This window comes from Nyctibius grandis, chromosome 28 (genome assembly GCF_013368605.1).
Source record: "Nyctibius grandis isolate bNycGra1 chromosome 28, bNycGra1.pri, whole genome shotgun sequence".
In the NCBI taxonomy this organism is placed as follows: Eukaryota; Metazoa; Chordata; class Aves; order Nyctibiiformes; family Nyctibiidae; genus Nyctibius; species Nyctibius grandis.
The window spans coordinates 892,347-912,546 of NC_090685.1; the positions used below are offsets into that span (position 1 = coordinate 892,347).

General features: G+C 46.9%; 1 protein-coding gene across 5 annotated transcripts in view; it reads right to left on the reverse strand.

Annotated features, from left to right (window-relative positions):
* Positions 1-1,695: 1,695 nt before the first annotated feature.
* The window catches only part of RALGAPB (Ral GTPase activating protein non-catalytic subunit beta), a 66,870-nt gene continuing 48,365 nt past the window's right edge, over positions 1,696-20,200 (reverse strand). For all 5 annotated transcript variants that reach the window (XM_068419696.1, XM_068419697.1, XM_068419695.1 and 2 more), the window contains 8 exons: positions 20,002-20,160; positions 16,850-17,015; positions 13,871-13,993; positions 12,992-13,128; positions 12,080-12,188; positions 8,895-8,973; positions 8,185-8,333; positions 1,696-5,686 (listed from right to left, as the gene is read on the reverse strand). In XM_068419696.1, coding sequence (XP_068275797.1) covers positions 5,493-5,686; positions 8,185-8,333; positions 8,895-8,973; positions 12,080-12,188; positions 12,992-13,128; positions 13,871-13,993; positions 16,850-17,015; positions 20,002-20,160 — 1,116 coding nt within the window. In that variant the 3' untranslated portion in view covers positions 1,696-5,492. The remainder of the gene's footprint in view (positions 5,687-8,184; positions 8,334-8,894; positions 8,974-12,079; positions 12,189-12,991; positions 13,129-13,870; positions 13,994-16,849; positions 17,016-20,001; positions 20,161-20,200) is intronic.

A 20,200-nucleotide genomic window follows, 5' to 3' on the forward strand; every position in this document is an offset into this window, starting at 1 on the left:
GGGCTCCGGAGCCGTGGGTGTCCCCATGCTCCCTGGCACAGCTCAGGGTGTGGAGACACGCACCCAATGCCCAGCCCGAGGCTGTCAGCGGATTTATCACTAAAACTGGGGAAGGAAGAGGGGTGGCAGCAGCTCGGGGTGACCAGCGCCGGTGCGGGATGAGCCTGCGGCCCCCCAGGCGCAGCGCGGGGCAGGATGGGTTTGGGCCGCGGGGTGACCTGCCACCAGCCCACCTGCGCTCCAGTGCAAGGTCACTTATTCAGGGACACAGAGGTTGTCTGATTCGGGCTAAAAACCCACGTTATAAAAACACCAGCAAAGGACAGGATTTTTGAGGCAGAGCAGGCGTCGGCTGAAGAGCAGCTCCATGCACAGCTGAAGTGTGGACAGAAACTGCGTGCTGCAAAAGGAAAATTGGGGAAAAGCCCCTGGGAAAGCACTGGGGAGGAGCCTGTAGGGAGTGAGAAGCCCACAGCAGCAGGCAGGACGCGTGGCAAGGCCAGCCAAGGTTTCCCAGCCCCTGGGAGAGGGGTGGACCGCTCTGCCCGGTGCCCTTTGCCTCCTTTGTAGGGAAGGAGGAAGCATCAGGCCTCCAAAAGCAACCCCAGAAAGCCCCCTCTGCTGCTGGCCCTGCACTTTGGGATGGCAGAGAAAGATGTTTAACTGTTTATCACTCATTTCTGTGATTCTTCAGAGACCAGTGTGGGACCTGCCCTAACCTGCCCTGGAAGCAACGTGGTGAGGAGCTGGGGCAGGTGGCCGAGGACAGGGGCTGAAGCCAACCCCCGAGCTGGCAGGAAAAACAGCATTGCCCGTGGCCTGGTTGGGGTTTCTGGAACAGTCAGTTCAGTGATTCTGTTCCAGCCCTCAGGTAAGTCGATGCGTTGACAGCTCACGCAGGGCCAAAGGCCTAAAGGCAGCACCTCACGTTAAGAGCTGCCGTGAAGCGCCACGGACAGCGCAGGTAACCACTGAGTAACCCCCGGGTAACCAGCACATGGTGCCTCAGTAACGCACCAAGACACAGGACGGGTCCCGCCAGACCAGACACCGCAGCCCTGACCCAGGGAACCCACAGCGAGAGCCTGTCACTTCCCGGGGGAGCTCAGAGCCAGGCTGGTTTGGCTCCTGGGGCTGAGGCCGGAGGGGCACCGACAAACCCTCTGCCCCGGGTTTCCTGAAGCTCTCCTCACTCCTTGCCTCTGCAGGGCACAGGACTCTCCAGCGCTGCTGCCCAGCTCTCCTCCTGATCCAAACAACTGAGAAGTCAAATTCTTTACCCTCAAGGTGCACAGAAGAGCCGTCTCTAACGCTTGCAGGAGTGCACTGCGCTTTCCCCGCCCAGCTTTTACGGCGGCGCCTTCCCCAGCCCCGCTCGCAGGGCACCAGCGGAGCCAGCTGCGCATTGAGCAACCGGAGAACATTGGCATTGCAGGAGCATCGGGGCTCCCTTTTGTTTCCATGTTTTCACTCCTCCACGCTGCTGAGATGCAACGTGATTTCCTTAAATATAAGCTGGCGCACTGTTACCGGAGCTGCTGCGTAGCAGAAGGTGCGCGGTTTTACTACATCCGTCTGCTGTTTCCCTGGGAAACATCTCTCTTGGCTGGTAATTTCAACCAAATGGATTGGAAAATATTAAAAAATTGACAACTGAAAAGTTACTAGATAAGAATCTTTAAAATTTATTGGACTAATTGTGTTACATTCAATATTTGATGTGTTTCTCCTGGACAAAGAATTGGCATAAATACAAACAAGCCTTTGTGTGCCTTCCCTAAACAAATAAGAGATAAAGTACTAGAGACAAGGGAACATAGTTCACATCTTCATATTTACAGTTTGCCTTTACTTTACAACTTAGCGCCAGGAATATTTACAGAAAAATACAGTAAGAACAAAAAGATCATGTCTTGGCAACATACAGAAATTCATACAAGTTGTGTATGATCTGAAGCACATGGTATCTGGCATTCTCTTTTCTCCTGCTAAAATCCATGTGGAAAAGGTCTGTGTTTGCTTTCAAAGACATCACTCAGTTACGCAATCATTAAGTCACATCAAATTTGTCTGTTAGATTGAAATTTAGTCCTCTCGTCTTTCTGGGCACGCAGAACCCCGCAGTCCCCTACGGAGGACCTGGCACGTGGAGCCAGCGAGCAGCGAGGGGCTGCTCGGCCCTACGGCCTCGTGCACGCGTTGCTGCCCACACAGACACTGTATGTTCCACGGGCACCGTCCTTCCCACCTCCTGTTTGCTGTAGGGTTGTGATGCCTTTTTTAAAGTACCTTTAAGACAGATGCTTTTCTTTAGAAGAGTCTTTATTAAGGTACTAAGTTTTCTGTAATTTCAACATTGTGTTCAACAACGTGACAATGGTCCCCCCTCCTTCTGCACCGTTAAAAGGATTTAAAGCAGAATTATGAACCCAAACAGAAAAGTCTTATGATGTGACAAGAGAAAGTCTCAGCTTAGTTATTACGCAACATTTGCAGCTCAGCTCTCGCAGCACTACGTTACCCGTGGAGCCCAGACCAATGCCACGCTACGCACAAAGCCAGGGGTCAATGCTCATCACCTCCGATGAACAGGAACACAAACCCAAGCCACGCACGGTGTCAAGTTAAAAACTCAATACGGCAGTTTGTGATGAAAAAGAGAAGTCTGGGTTCTTGACTAACATGTTCTCGCAATCACAACTGAAATAAATCTCACTTGCTCTAACCCTTCTGGGGAAAAAACCTCACGGCTGTACCCGGACTAGCTGAAGGCAGCAGCGGTTGGCCACTGACTTTGACAGGACAAGGATTTCATTCCCAAATTGGTGTTTGACGTTTTATTATGAAGTTGGAGCCCTCTCTGCGTGCAGGGGAAGGAGGGACACTCCTTGCAGACACCTTCCACCAGCACAGCTCTGCCAAGGGCACCCAGACCCGATGGGATGGCAACACACGTCTGTAATCACGACATTTTTATATAACCTACGGCTTTCCTGAAGGTTCACCTTTCCACACAGCAAAACCCAACACTTATGGCCAGGTCACACCACGAGTGTGTAACGTGTCAACCAGCTCGTTTTACAAATCCCGCTCCCCCGCGGTGGGGTCAGCAGCAACAACGTGCCCAAGAGCTACCTGCTTTCGAGACTTCCGAACACTGGCAGTGCTTCCACAGCTGTCACTGCCCGAGCGGGTGCCATACCCCTGTGTGAGGTGAGCGTGGGAACGGACCCAAGCACAGGCCTTTCCAAAAAGGAAACTTTCAGGCAGCCCGTTCAGCTGCCTTGGACTTGGAGGAAAACATCCAGGGTTTCCCCAAATGCACCATCTTTATGTTACTGACTGCACCCAAACGCTGAAAGAAGTTACTCGTTACTACCTAAACCAACGGCTCTGCATTGAACACACACTTAGCGATGGTACGTGGGTTGTGTTGTTACGTTATTGAAGATGTGCAGACGTTTGATTGCTCAGTGTGTTTATTGTTACACATGCACTGGTCATGCCTTTTAAATCAGTGAACTAAAGGGTGTTTGGCCATTAATTAGATCCAATAGGTACATACAAACGCGGGTGAATTTAGTGTCCGTGCATTAAACTGATACTGGCAAGAGTTTGGCAGAGGAATGAAGCTGTCCAGGCTTCTCTTCACAGCTTTGCCCATACACCCAGACTCTGCCTTGCAGCTCCTCCTGCCATTTGCAACCCAGATCGTGCTTACTTCTACACTGATTTTCTTTATGTGGTTTCATTTTTCCAGTTGGGATTCATCTGGATCAAAATCCAGAGCTCCTGAGTTGAGAGGCTGGTGTGCTTGTCCCCTGCAACAAGCACACGTCACCTAAAACCCCACTGGTCGACATCCTGAAAGTCCTTTCACGTGGATTTTTAGGGGCCTGTGTTTTCATTAGCTCTTTGTGAAAAACCACATGAAAAGACAGGAGCGCCGCAGGGCCTCGGCAGGTAAGTTGTAATGAAACAATTAAGACTGCTTCAGGTCAGAACTGCTGCAAAAACCAACTCTGAAATATCAAAGTGACTGACAGGTCTTACTGCAACGCACATTAAAAAGCTGATAAAAACACTTCTGGAATAACGTGAGGAGCTCCCCAAATTCCTGCTCACGCTCACGCTCTCCCACACCCGCCTGCTGGAGGGAAAAGGAGCCGCGCTGCTGCCAGCAGGCACAGCCTGCACCTACCCGGGAGCGCCAGCGATGATTCATCCCTGCAACACACGCTGCAGCTCTTGTACTCCCAGTATTCAGCTCGGAGTTGTAAACATCTTTCCCAGCACATCCTTCGAGCCCTGACACGTGAAATCCAGAGTCTGAAAATGAACACTTCTGACCTAGGTGAAAGGGAACCACCGCTGCTGAGCGTGAGAAAGCACAGTAGGTTCAGAACCATTTTAAGTTATAACTCCAAAAGGGCTTTCATGGAATGGCAAGTTAATAGGAAAAAAGAAGAATTCTTGAATTTTCTTTGAGCTGTTTTAGTCTGTTTAACTGAAAAGTGTTGTAGAAGCCGCGAAAACTCCTCATGCTATAAATATCAGGAGGCAGCCCCAGAATCTCAGATTTCAATCCAATGGAAGGAAAGCAAGGGATGTTTACACTTTTTATGGAAATGGTGAGTAGGTGATACAGACACTTCAAAATAAATTAAGTACTTGCATAAAAAAAATTAAAAATCAAGCTACTAAAATTAAAAGTGACATTTTGCAACAGACCTGAAAGTCATAACCTTGTTTTTTATATAACCAAGAGCTCTTATCTAGTAACAACTGATGTTGGAAAGTCAGGTAATTTCAGGTGGTGGTTGTTGTCAGCATGACAGAAATCTCTCACAGAGATGGACTCACTCCCAGCCACAAGGGAACTGTAAAATACAGCATCTGGGCTATGAATTTCATGACCTGATGTTTCCAAGCAGTTTTCCTCCTCTTGCTTTTGGTACACAAATGGGTCACAAGCAGTGAAGGATCTGCCGTTGAGCTCTGGAGTGGGGCTCAGAACATTTCAAGTTCTTGCAGGGATAGTTAATGCTCTGGAACAGACTCTCCTCAAAGGAGAGATCCTGCTCCCTCCTCCTTTAACACGCGGGTGTAGGAGATGTCTGAAGGCAGGTTTGTTTGTATTTTGTTTTCCATCCTTATATGCAGAGACGGTTTTGTTTTGATTGTTTTCCTCTCACAGAATGAGACGCAGTTCCTAATTAGTCTGGAATAGATGATTGGGTGAAGAGATTATGTTGCTAGCAGCCAGGAAGCCTGGAAGTAAGTCAACTTTTGAGGGTAGGTGAGTTAAGTCAACATCCCAACTGCAATGTTTTGCATTCATTTCTCATTCCTCCCACATGGTATCTGCTGACTTGTGCTAGAATATGATTTCCTGAATTCCAGAGGGCTGAGGAAATTTGTTGTTGTTATTTAACTGTTTTCATGACTGTAGCCACCAAGCTCTGATCTAATTGTCCTGGAAGGATAACGACCTAGGGGTTGCAGTTCTTGAGCCCAACCTCCTGGAAAAGCGAGGTATAAAACTCTGGCTCCAGCTGCCTGTTCCGGTATTTATTGACAATGTCTGATATTTTCTGTTTTCGGCGGACATGGGGGGGGTTGTACGAATCACTTTCCAGCCTCTTTCTCCGACAAATATTTATTACCGTCTGCCTCACTAAGAAACCTGAAAAAGAAACATTTGCATCAAGTTCAAACAAATGCAAGTGTGCGCCTCTTCGCTGGCTTCGCAGCTAAAGACAACGTTGGGGGCTGTCCCATCTGGAAACCCCGGGGAGATGCTCAGCACCACCAAGTCAAGAACTTTTCATCAACAAGTAGCTGATAACGGAAAACCGTGGTCCCCAGGCCTGTAAGGACATTTTACTGTGAAAAGTAAATAAGAAAAGGAACCAAGGCAGTGGTACCCTAAACTGGCTGGGGGAGGAGGAAGGCTGCTTTGCTTTGCCAGAGCCAAGCAACTGCCTGCAACAGCCCCCCCAGGACAAGGGGGGAAGAATCCAGGGCAGCTAATGCAGTGTCCTGGTTTGGCCTAAACCACACCACCAATTCTCCTTTCAGTGATTTTTACTTTCAGCTCAGTCTCTTCTAAGTAACTGCACTTTCTGACACTAACTGCATGTTTTGCAGACAGCGTCTGCTTCCAGGACTGATAACGCTCGAAGTTTGTAGTTATCTCTGAGGCACCGGTAGGGATGTTGTGCAGTAAGGCTCTTGCTGTACTTAGTCTTAGAGAAACCAAGGTCACTGCTAAATTCCTCACTGCTTACGAGTGAAGAGCCGAAGGGGGGTCGCACCTGCAGGGAGGAGCGGACAGGGCAGGGGACCCAAAATTGACCAGCGAAGGTATTCCATGCCATACATGTCATCCAGTATAAAGCGGGGGGATCACGAGGGTCTCGCCCCTTCTGGTATGGCCAGTGCCCCAAGAGGACTCTGTCTGTTTTCCTGCTGCCCCCAATCCTCATCCCTGCATCCCTGAATCCAGTTCCCATCCGTCGCTGGGCCCAGCCTGGGCCTTCCCGGAGCCTGCCCTGCAGTGCCGGTGGTGACGTGGCCAACATTGATCTTGGTTTTGTATATATTTGTATGTATTTAATTATTTCCATTATTATTATTATACTCTTTTTCATTATTATAGTTCATTAAAACTGTTTTAACTTTCCAACCCATAAGTCTCTCCCTTTTTCCCTTCCTCTTCCCCTTCTGGGGGCAGCGAGGAGGGTTAATAGAGAGCCTCTGCCAGCGGTTTAATAGCCGGCCCAGCCTCGAACCGTGACATCCAGGAATTGCAGTGCTACAGCCCCTGGCCACGCCGCAGGAGGACAGGCAGAGCTCGGGCAGGCCCTGGGGTCCCACCGGGTAATGCCAGGGGAACCTTCAGGACAAGAGAAGTACCCACCAGTACCTCCTGCCAGTAGGAATGGCAGAGCCTTCCCCTTGAACAGGGGGTGAGGAAAGACTTGATGGGCTGTGGCTGGAAACAGGCTTCTCTTCCCCTCGCTGCTTTGCCACTGTTGTTACCTCTCTAACTCGAACTGCAGTATGTGCCAGGGAGGAGAAGGTTGGCAACCAAAGCAGTAACATTTGGTCAAAGCTGGCAGTGGACTATATGCTATTTTATTCTGAAATGAAATTCATGTGCCTCTAATGAAGTAAGTGTCCGTTAACCCTTTTGCTGTTTCACAAGCACTTTCTTACAGGCACAAACAAACTGTGCCTTCCTTATTTAGAGGACTTGATTCCTGACTGCACACAAATCACATGTGAACTTAGAGGTGAGACAAATTTCATTATGTTTTACTCATGATGCAGCTGAAAAACCAGCCCAGCCCTAGGAAAGCACACCTGATTATTTTTCAATAGAAGCCACTGCCAGCGGCTGAATTCACAAGTGTTATTTAAAGGCTTCAATTTCCCCATCCCTGAATTAAGCATGCAAAAAGCAGAACCTGAAAGTCACCCCCACCAGACCCCTACAACGTTAGTTTTATGGTTATGTACAAGTATCCTAATGCTCGTTTATTTGTTTCACTCTGCCTTGTGAATTGCTCTCGCTGGAGTGAGATTTCCAGTTACCGAAGCCACAGCAGCACAGATACCAAGACAGATCCACTATTAATCCACCCAAGAGCACAGGAGAAGGCAGACAGCGCACACAGACCCCTGTTAACACGTGCCTGCTTGGTAGGTTAAGCATTTTTATTGAAAATACTAGGAAATCCTCAATTGCTGTGGCTTTTAATCACTATCTGGCTTCTAAGACAGACGGAACAAACATCATGCCAGCACAGCCCAAGAATTCAGCAGTACCCTCCGGCAGCCAAGCAGCACCAGCACCCTGGCTCTCAGTGATGAACATCAGGGTCACATTTCTGATCTCTCTTATCTAAATACCAGGCATTGACCTTTTTCTTCCACCGTTACTGGTTCCAACCCTCCACTTCTCTCCTACTCCAGCTGCAGTGGAGCACTGCTACGCCGTCAGCTGAGTGCTGACCGCCTGCTCCCTCTGCTGTTACCGCTTCCACCAAAACAAAAAGCACATTTTTGTTTTGTTCTGCCATGCCCAACACTTCTTCCAATGAAAGATTCCAGACCATGTATTTTGCAGATATATTATTTTAAAAAAATGACGCTTTCCTAAAAAAATCTCTAGCTTACCAAGAGCTCTCCTACTGACTATCATTCCATCCACCAGTGGGATCACCATGTTGAATTTCCCAGCTGCTCCTTGTAGTTTTATCCTGAACAAGCCAGTGTTTAAAGGATGGATGAAGATCACAGGAACTTCCTTCTCAGGAATGGTAGATCTTAAGGGAAAAACCACAACTGTTAAATCAGTTCTATAGCACTGTTTCAATTAATCTAAAGACGAAAAATGACCACTTTTAAGTGTTAAAAAGAATGTTAAAAAATGTCTTGTGGCTAAACCAGCGGGACTCCTGTGTGCATCCTCTGGACTTTAGAAGGGTTATATCAACTGTACAGGTTCTATGATCTGTCACCACAGACTCTGAGAGTCCTGCAGACAGGGCTTTAAGCCTCACAACACGTACTGCAGCATTAGCCGCCTCACAAGGGAGTAAATCAGGAGGGAGGCTAATCAGACTCAAGATAAAAAACTACACATTTTCTGTTCCTTAATTTACATTTAAACTGCAGTGATACAAAAAGCTTTTTCATTTTTTTTCAACAAAAAATTCACTGAGGAAACTCATCTGTCTTTTTTTTACCATGACTCCCTAGAGCTTTCAGGGTTGCCTGTAAAAGCTGGAGAATGCAATAATTGCAGTCATGACTTCTTCTAAAGGGCAGCCTAAACTGTTATCCGCAAGAATCAAGAAAAATAATGAAAACCAGAGCAGTCTTACCTTAGGGAAGTGCTACTATTGGCTGTAGTTTCCACACCAGTGCTAGTTTCAGACACCAGATCAGGGAGGGGGAAGTTTTCTGTAAGAAGAGAATGCACTGAATAAAGTTTATCTACTCCAGTTTTTGGGGTTTTTTTTTTTTGGTTTGGTTTTGTACAAAGAAACATTATTCATCATCAGTCAAAACCATGCAGCCCTCAAGCATTTATACCATGGATGTTCTTGCACTGACAGTGATGCAAAGTCTGTGTTTTTAAGCTTAAGCGTTCATGGAGCGTATGGACACACCTCAGCCATCCTGCGCTCAACACATGAGGTAACACATGTCCCAGACCCTCAATTCTCTCAATCCCAAAGGTCAAAATCTCCAGAGGAACAGTGAAAGCAGGAAGGAGGTGAAGTAGTTCAGTCACAAAAAAGGTTTCAAATGACTATTCAACAGCATCTTGGCCTATCCACAGGTAATTGGCCTCAAGAACAGTGCTGGGAACGACACTACTGCTTACATCTACAGTTCCCTTGAGCCTTGGGACTGGGTGCGCCCTCAGCAAGTTTGGGATGACACCAAGCTGTGCGGTGCGGTGACACGCTGGAGGGAAGGGATGGCATCCAGAGGGACCTGGACAGGCTGGAGAGCTGGGCCTGCGCGAACCACATGAAATTCAACAAGGCCAAGTGCAAGGTCCTGCGTGTGGGTCGGGGCAATCCCAAGCACAAACACAGGCTGGGTGGAGAATGGATTGAGAGCAGCCCTGAGAAGAAGGACTTGGGGGTGATGGTTGACGAGAAGCTCACCATGAGCCGGCAACGTGCGCTGGCAGCCCAGAAAGCCACCCGTGTCCTGGGCTGCATCCCCAGCAGCGTGGCCAGCAGGGCGAGGGAGGGGATTCTGCCCCTCTGCTCCGCTCTCCTGAGACCCCCCCTGCAGTGCTGCGTCCAGCTCTGGGGCCCCCAACAGAAGAGGGACACGGAGCTGTTGGAGCGAGTCCAGAGGAGGCCACGGAGATGATCTGAGGGCTGGAGCCCCTCTGCTGTGGAGACAGGCTGAGAGAGCTGGGGCTGTTCAGCCTGGAGAAGAGAAGGCTCTGGGGAGACCTTCTAGCACCTTCCAGTGCCTGAAGGGGCTACAGGAAAGCTGGAGAGGGGCTTTTTACAAGGGCATGGAGTGACAGGACAAGCGGGAACAGTTATAAACTGAGAGAGATTTAGATGAGATATCAGGAAGAAATTCTTTGCTGTGAGGGTGGTGAGACCCTGGCCCAGGTTGCCCAGAGCAGCTGTGGCTGCCCCCTCCCTGGCAGTGTTCAAGGCCAGGTTGGATGGGGCTTGGAGCAACCTGGTCTGGTGGAAGGTGTCCCTGCCAGTGGCAGGGGGTTGGAACTAGATGACCTTTAAGGTCCCTTCCAACCAAAACCATTCTACGATTCTATATGATTCTAACCTACAACTCTGCTGCCATGCACTTGGTAACAAGTGACTGGATAATGAAGGTGCAGGAGGAAGAAGAACGAACTCGTATGTCTGGAAGGGGATGTGGCCCTTCCACCTGTTGTTTAGGGGCAGGAACTGAGAGAGATGTTGAGAGTCATTCACAAAAGTACAGTTCAGACAGCAGGATAGTGCCGACGCCTCTTCCACTGGAAAGAGTATAAGGCCTGAAAACGCCTTTTGCCATCAGAGCTGGGATGCTAAGAGTAGACAAAAGCTGGAGCTAGCAGAGGGAGAGCACGGAGGGCCATGGAAGTACTCAGAGATGGAGCAAGAGGGAGGGCAGGCAGTTGGCACACTACAAAGTGACAGCTTTTCCACTGTCCAGATTCAAAGATGTACCAGAAGCACAAGGCAAAAGCCAAGAACATAAGGAGCATAAGGCAAAGCCTCTGGGCTAGGAGTCACTTTCAAGAAACCCACGCCCCCCAAATCCAACTGCCACGCTTACTGAGGCTCACAAACTCATTTCTTCAGCTTCAGGCCCAAAGCTTTGGGAGATTCCTACAGCTGCTGAAAGAAGCAGCCAAGCAGAAACATGCATGAGTAGCACAGTTGCTGCCTCTGCAGTGAGCTGGGTTTAGCTGCCACCCAAGAAAGAAGTGGTTCAGGGACACCAGTTTGGGAACTGAAGTGGCTGAGGGACTCCTGGAGCTAAGGGAACGCTGTCAGGGCCAATGTCTGGATAAGCAAATGATGCTTCAGAACTTGATGTCCACCTCCTGATCCCAGTAAAGCTCTGAGGGATGTGCTGTGGACAAGGTGAGAATTTACACCTACACATTACACAAAGCTTCCTCTTGATCACTCCCATTCTCTTGCTTGCTTTCCTCTGGGAGGAGCTAAGTCCACCCTTACTGCCAGACTGGCAACCACCATTAGAAATCAAAGATAGGATCAAGTATTGGTTGCTGGCCAGTGTCACAGCCTCTGCTGGGCTAGGCCAGTACAGAGAGGCTCTCACGTAGCGCTAAAGCCAGGCCATGGCTTGGAACGAGCACACAAGAAGCTCTTGGGGACAAAGGACTCCTCAAGCCTAGTAGACAGCTGCCCACCATTGTCCACGCCATGGCTGTAACAGGATGGGCAAAGCTGGGTCGCTCTGAGGTCAGCCAGTACCCAGAGTCAGAGAGGAAACACCCAACTAAGAAGCATTAAGTTGCTTAAGGAGCAGGACTCTGCCTGAGCAAAGGTGCAGAAAGGACGCAGGACTGCATAGCATGGAACAGGCACCCCGAGCACAGAATGAGTGAGTCCTCCCGCAAGAAAGAGCACAACAGAAAGTTTCAAAGGTACCATCAAACCAAGCAGGATGATGATACCTTCAGCACAGAAGCAGCAGGTGTCAGAAGAAATTTTTTTTAAAAGGAAGAACAACAGATCCACTCTGAGGAGCCAGCAGCTGAGGGGAACTCCAGAACAGGGGTGCACGCTTGCCTTGTGTGTGAAGCTTAAGAAGGTGCATGACAGCATTTCTCGTGTACTGCCAGAGCTAAAATAATCTCCAGACCTACATGCCACTGATTCACGTACACCCCACGGACACCCACTCAAATATCAAAGAACCGTTTTAGAATCTGAAAAGTGTCAGTTACAGACATTAATAAGGATTTAGCATTTTACAGAGGAATGGAAGAGTTTTTCCTCTGGTTCCTGCCCTGTTGTTACTTCAGCGGACAATAAAAACTTCTACGCACCTATATCATCATAACGTTCCACCCAGACCACGTACACTTTGGTTTCAGGTCCCACCGGTGGAATGATCCGGCCCTGAGGCACCCTCTTGGATCTGGAAGTAGGACTGAGCTGTTTGGGACACAAGGGAAGAGCAGCATTTGCAAACATCATGAGTCCAGTGATGCATCTGACAAGCATTTCCACAGCTGCTCCTTAGTCTTTGAGACGTCAGACAGGTACAGCCTCTGCCAACTATTGAGATGGGGCAGCTGCGGTGGAACTACCCACCAAGAAACAGTAATCTGGGTCTCCACAATACTCATATTCAACATAAATTAATATATTCGCTCTTAAAAAACTGCTTCAGGTTTTTCATAATGTTCTCAAAGATCTTAATTTAGTAACTAAATATATATTTGGAAATGAATTCTGCACAAGAAATAAGCAGTCATAAATCCTTTGCTAAGTGTTACAGCAGTTCATGGCTTTCTGCGTTGCCACCATACAAAAGCAACTTCATATTTGGTACTTCAGACACACTGACATGTACTATTTTAAACTGGGTAGGTATGAAAAGAGTTCGTGTCTATCTATCCTAAATTTCCAAGCATGGATTCGAGTCTGAATTACTTTGTAAATACTGCATATACTCTTTCCCGCATGTGTTTCAAGATTTTAGTATGCAGAGTATTAGTACTTCACATGTTTAAGTTTTATATTTAATTAATGTAATCTTGCGACCTCCTACTGCAGGTGCAAATTCTGGCAGGACCAAAGCAGATGTTAAAGATTAATGGCTAGGAACGAGTAGGTCCAAGGCTAGGAAACCAAATCACGTACTATCAAAAAATGCTGTAGCATTGCCAGTGTGCTGCTTGGAAAAAATGTGTATCATACATACATGCCATTTTTCAGTGCAAGTTTTGCCTTACCCGCTGGGAGGGATTAAGATTGTCTGTATGATTGGGGAAGAGTTCAAGTGTCAGAGGCTGCTGCTTCAATATTCCTGGCAGCAGGTCCATGTTGGAGTCGCTTTCTTGGTCAGAGGCATTGCTTTCCAGTGAATCAGCTGCAAGCCAGAGGAAGAAAGGTGGGGTTTGTCTTTTCTTCTGCCAAAAAACTTAAGCTGTCATCATATGTAAGGTTTTGAAACTAAAAAAGGTCATAAGGTTTTTGAAACTAAACATACATAGGCTTACGGTTAAGTCAATACAGCACTCAAAAACAGGAAGAGGATTCAGCTGTGGACAACTGCCAGTTATTCCAGAAAGAGAGTGCAATTCAAGCACTCCCTATGGATTTAGAAGCATCCCGTCCATTTCCTCGGGAATAGTCTCCTCTTTCCTGTGGCTATCCTTTCCTCACAGCCCTTTTATTCCAGGGAACTTTTGCACACTGGTTTTAATGTGCAAAAGATGCCTTGAAGGCTGTTGCTCAGCTACACAGAGTTGTGCACATGCTCCTCTGTGTGCTGCAGGAGCACGTCATCAAGATGGGAGAGAAAAAAAAAGCATCACCAGTTGATGGTGACACGTGTGTCCAACCTAATGCACTGGGGTAACAGCCACACTGCTGTGCAAACCTGGACATACACTGAGGCTTAGACTGGGAAATAGGGGCACAGAACAGCTACGACTTGAGGAAGGAGCCTAAGGATTAGGATGTTGTCATTTAAACATCGGTAGCTTTCCAACAAGGATCTTGCTAGACACACTACTAGTCAGCTTATTTAGGTTCTGCTTCTGAAAAAGCTCTCTGACAAAAAAATGTTTTGTTTTTTTTTGCAAACAGCATGTACAAAGTGATCTTACTTAGGGACTCCACTGGTGATGGGACAACAAAAGCTATTTCTGTCAGGGCATCCGCATAATACAGCACCTTCTTCTGCCCATTGAAGATACTTGCCCCAACGTCTTCTGAAATAATTAGATCATCTGAAATGCACATAAAAGGAAAGTTCAGTCAAAACAAAGCTCTACCTCTTTATACACTGCCTCAGGAGAAGACCTTCAAATACAAGGTGCAATCAATGAGAAGAAATCACACAAATCTCATTTTAAAATGAGAAGACTTCACAGTCAAATCTCACGGCTAACAACCATTCTCAGACAAACTTTTTTGTTATCTTGAAGGAAACGGCATTTTGGGTTGGGAGAGGATTTATTCTGAACATATTTCCATTGTACTGCATACCCTATCTCCCTTGGATTGAGCAGTCAAGTAATCACATCTCTCACAAGAATTCATCTACTAGCTGTTTCTAGCCATTCCCTCTAACAGACATCATTCAGTTAGTCATTAAATTTCCAAAGGATTCTAACATTTATAACTTCAGTCTGATAACTATTCTAGAATGCAAGCCAGCTTCTACAGACTCTCCTCTCTGTCTTTTCTTCTGTCAAGTAGAGTAAGAAAGAGGCTCCCTTGAAGGGTCTGGAGGGTCTGACCTACAAGGAACGGCTGAGGGAGCTGGGGGTGTTTAGCCTGGAGAAGAGGAGGCTCAGAGGTGACCTTAGTGCAGTCTACAACTACCTGAAGGGAGGTTGTAGCGCAGTGGGAGTCGGCCTCTTCTCCCGGGCAACCAGCGATAAGACAAGAGGACACAGCCTCAAGCTTCGCCAGGGGAGGGTCAGGTTGGACATTAGGAAGAATTTCTTTTCAGCAAGGGTCATTAGACATTGGAAGGGGCTGCCCAGGGAGGTGGTGGTGTCACTATCTCCAGATGTGTTTAAGAAAAGCCTGGACATGGCACTTAGTGCCATGGTCTAGTTGACAGGGTGGTGTCAGGGCAACGGTTGGACTCGATGATCCCTGAGGTCTCTTCCAACCTGGTTGATTCTGTGATTCTGGGATTCTGTGAATCAAACCCAACGCAAGAAAGCTCCTTGCCCTCAGCCCCCATTTACTCCCTCATCACAGCTGGCCAGTACATCAGGCCTTCACAGCGCAGAGAGAAAACAATTCTTTGGTGGAGCCATGCTCCCCCACCTCCCTCCCCTTTTCCTTCCCCATATCACCTCCAGAAAGACTAGCAAGGGCTTTACACTGAATTACTTCTCTGATCCAGTTTACAGAAGGGTTCCTGGGACAGCTGCCTCAGCAAAACCAATGGAGCGGTGACATTCAGCCCGCTGACAGAGGTGGCTGGAGGCACACAGGAGCCCCCGAGCCATGTGTCACCATCAGGGAAGTGTTCTGGTATCTCCAGTCCGTGGCTCTCAGGGAGGAGCACCACAACCTGAACCCAAGTGTTTAAGAGCTTCTTTGCTTTTGAGGTGTGCAGGGAAACAAAACCAAAGCATATGCCTGGGAATTTATTTCAATCACATGTCACTGAAAGCTACTCTAGACTCCTGAGTGGGTTTTTAATCATCAGAGGCATCCACAAAGATAAAATACATTTAACAAAATAAATAGCTTTAGTCACAGCAAAGATTGGAGGAGAAAACAGAGCAAGCAATCTTCAAGTTGGTCCAAGTCTACTTTAAATCTACTATGTCAGTGTTTTAGCTGTTGCTTGCTGAAGGGATGACTCCACTCATGGATTTTTCCAACAGCAGAACGAGATCAGAAGTAGCCCTCCCTTCCATCCCTGAATGCTTTTTCTGTTCCTTCTTCCCCCAATTTGTTGAACTAATTCAACTGTTTGGTGGTCTGTGATCTAATCCAAATGGCTGAAAAAAATCCAAGTCAAAAAAGCCCACATGAAAACACGTTACCTCACTAATCCAGGGCACTGCCTTCCCCACAGCCGTACTGACAAAGGGAAGGGAGAGGGCTCTGCCTCCGAGTAAAGCACAGTCTGGCCCTGTCCTCAAAGGAAAATTAAACCAAGACTTGGCCATTTTATAACCTCTCCTGACTTGTTCAGAGAAAGACTTCTCTTCTCTTAACCTCTCCCCAACGTTTCAAGCCTTCTATCATTTGTAGTGCTAAGGCACAGCGAAGGGAAAGCAGAGCAAGGACGTTGATCAGCTGGACCAGCCTGTTCGATGCCTTTGTGTGGCCCACAGCAGGAGGCTGAGGCTCTGAAGATCACCAAGAAAAGGGCTGGCTCTTGGAGTAGTGACTATCAACCACACTGAAACCAACCCAGACGCTATCAGAATCCCAGGTAATGAGAATACGTTGTTCTTCAAGGCAGAAACTAACCCAACCTCCAATTCACCACCCTGGGATAGCAACTCACTACCCTGAGGATCATTTTGGTTGACAGAATGGGGAGCGGGTGGTACGTGACAAACCCAGAGAAGGAGTTGCTGTAGTGGAAAAAAGCCGAGTAAATTAAGCAGGACAGGAGAAGAGCTGTGCGTGGGCTCCAACCCCTGTGACCTACAAACAGCAGCTTGTTTTCATTATGTCCTACCAAGCATGATTTCCAGGCTAACTTATTATTCAACATCTCATTTTATTCTACTAACAGAACACTAAAAAATCACACAGTATTTCAAGTCTATTTGCCAATATGCAGCACAATCTGTACCCAGTTTCACCTGAATACTGGTTTTGGATAATGTATTAAAGACTCATCAAGTCTGCTAAAAATACAGCACAGAGGTATTTCTCGCTGAGGCTACTTCCTCCCAGCAACACACACAGACATTAGTTTCACTCACTTTGACTGGAAGCTTTATCTAATATTTATACATTCCTTTCTAGTAAACATGAGCACTTATCCGAAAAAAATATGCAAGCACTCAGGTATCCAGGAGCAAAAAATTTTAAATTAATTGTCTCCTAAAGGAGTCTAAACATTTTAATTTAATATTACACCATTTACTATGTCTTACCTTGTTCAGGTCCCTCTTCATCACTGCAGCTATTGATTGACCAGCTTGTTGAGACATGGCCAGTCCACCCAGGGTGTTTCCCCACATCAACGGACCAGCCAAGAGACAGCAAGAACTCCAGGAAGTGTGGTTGAACAATTCTGGAAGACTCCATGTTCTTCAGGATCTGAAACAACCAGCAGCATCGTGGTAGGTACAGGAGACTCCAGGAAGCAGCTCTCTTCCCACTTTTTTTAATCACAATTTTGTGTCACCAACGTGGTTTTGCCCAAACACAGCTATTCAGCCAGCCTGGAACCCCAGACTTTACATGGACACACCTCCTGCTGCCCAGCATCCTCCCATCCTGCTTGGCAATGTCCTAGCTGAACAACTCGTCTTTCTGCCATTATTGCCAAAGCCTGTAAAATAGTTAATCAAACTGCTAGAAATGGCAATTTTGAGATTTATCCACTCATCAGGGATAAACCACAGAACCGTTCAGCACCGGATCTGCATTAGCACCAAACGGAACATGAGAATTTTCTGGACAAACTTCTCTCCTAAACTGAGGTGAAATGGTAGGAGAAAGGTATTTTATCTCCGTGACATACAGCGGTTTAGAAGGCAGGCCTCACCGCACGTTCAATCACAAAACAGATTTTCAGCAGGATTGAGCATGCACTTTAATCAAGTGTCACACTGTACTGTCCACTTTAAACCACAATCCTACTTCTTATAAAGATCTGGGATGATTCCACATCCAAAGGCAATTTCTATCCCATTGTGACCAAGTGAAAGCTGAGACCTTCACCGAACAGCACGCAGGGAGACACGGGTGATTTGTGTTTTGGTCTGCCAGAACCACTGGGATCTGTGGAACAGACAATGCTGTGCAACACATCCACCTTTCCTGGGCCACGTGAGAATTTGCTTCGTGGCGGAAGCATCTTTGATTGTGGTTCGTGCGGGAGCAGCACACTGGGACACCAGCTCCAGTGGAGCAGACACTGCAAGAAAAGCTTCCAGACAGGAGGCTCCTTGTATCCGCATGGTCCTGGCACCCCCTCCTAATGCCTCGTACAATATTCAGCAGTGACTAGACACACTGCATTGAAATACTGCTATTACGGTCATTACTGAGCACACTGAAGTCATAGCTATGCTTCAGAACGAATCGAGGGAAGTGCAGTTTAGGAGACAATTTCAGAAAAAAGGCAAGCTCAGGCTTTACACAATTACACAGTTTTATATCTGAGCCCATGCAAAACAAGAACTTACAGTAAAGCAAGGACAAGGAGGTGTTTTCAAAGGACAGTTAATGATGCGAAGTATAATGATGTAAAAAGCGTGCGGGCAGTTTCATTACCCTGTATAAATAAATACCATGAGACCCTTCTCACCTGTAAAGCCTACCACCACAGAAAAACACTGGGGCCTAATGCAACTGCCAGCAGGCTAGATGCCACTATTCCGGGCTGTGTGGCATGAGATAAAACACAGCTGACACCACTCCTCGTGAAAAGAGAGCAGGTCACGTCCCAGAACAGAATGGTCCTGGGCTGAAGTGGCATGAACTCACACACAGACGTGGCAGAGTTGGACATTAGGAAGAATTTCTTTTCAGAAAGGGTTATTAAGACATTGGAATGGGCTGCCCAGGGAGGTGGTGGAGTCACCATCTCTGGATGTGTTTAAGAAAAGCCTGGACATGGCACTTAGTGCCACCGTCTAGTTGACAAGGTGGTGTCAGGGCAACGGTTGGACTCGATGATCCCAGAGGGCTCTTCCAACCTGGTTGATTCTGTGAAAGGACCGGACAGCCAGCCCTGCTCAACGCAAACACCCTGTCACGACTTGGCTCTGATCTGCTCCTCTCTTGAATGTTAATATTGAAAATGAAACAGGACGGAAATAAGTCACAGGTCTTTTCAAAGATGGGAGCAGTATCAGTACCTCACTCGGCTCAGGTCCATAAAGAGAACGTTAACTTGACTGCCACTGTGACTTTGCACCACCTGAAAGGCTCGGGAATCACAGCAAGATGTCTGGGGATTTTGAAGCAGGAGTGGCATCTTTATACTGTGTCTAAAGATGTCCAGAATCTCCCAAATACAAGATTTTCTTAAAGCTACATGGCAAAACCCAGGCTAATTGGGTTTCCAAAGGCCGGCAAGTCGTGCAGGACTAAGTAATCTCATCTGTCTAAACCCATCAGAGCATATAAGCATCAGATGGGAAAAAAGCATTCTGCTAGCTCAGCAATAGCACATCTCAGCTGGAAGGCAAACCTTGTGTATCAACTTTGGAGACGGAAAGACTGTTTACTGGCTACTCAACTTCAACTTGAGAACTCACAAACAGCACGACCCTGGTTTCAAGAACCAGCGTATTCCATGCAAAAGCAGAAGGTGCTACAGTGTCCTGTCAACTGTACATTCACAGTAACACGAGGAGACGGCACAATAATTTATTATGGAAGCTGTGCTTCTACTCTCCAGTATGAGAATTACGAATGGAATGAGGAGAAGGTGCTGTAGAAACATCTCTTTCTAATGAGCTCATAAGCTGTCTTTGTGAGTTTCTAGGTCACAGTCTAAAGAAGTCACGATTTAGATTTGCAGAAATTAACCTGATTAACCTAATCACATTAAAATGTAAATAGCATAACGCAAAGGCTTACAAAGCAACAATATTTTCTTACTTGCACAAAACTTTTCATTCCTTTAACATGTGTTTAACATTAGAATCAAACCAAACTACCTGGACATTGTACATTGCTGGAACAAACTGCAGCCTTCCCTACAAGCTGAGCCAACAAATGTGAAATGCATTTCTGATACGAATCTTTGAACTCTACAAATAAGGGCAATAAGGAGAGAACAGATAACAAAAATACTATCAGCACTTTTCTTATGTTTAATATATATTTTATATATATAAAAATATACATAAGAGATGTTACAACAATCCTAAATGTGGGTAATGTACTTCAACCTACAGAAGAAAAGATTATGCAGTGACTTGTTACAGCTCACGCTGTAAATAAACACAAAGCCCAGACCCCTGGTTCTGATACTCCACTCTAATCATCAGCAGTGATGCTTTATTCACTTGAGGATTACTAGAAACAAGGCAGTAGAGGCTGGCTGGCACTCTACACTTTTGCTTACCTCCTGGCTTGTTTTCTGGCCTGCCTTCATGTAGAAAATGAAAACAGTATCAAAAGGACGACATGGCAGTAAATCCAAGTAGCCAAGGTCATCAAAAAACCCAGGAAGAGCAGAGTCAAGTGCAATCAGGTGAGGAGGTAGACGACTGTTAGCAGGTTCCTGTCCAAGAGACAGAGTTCAACAGTTTAAAACACATCTT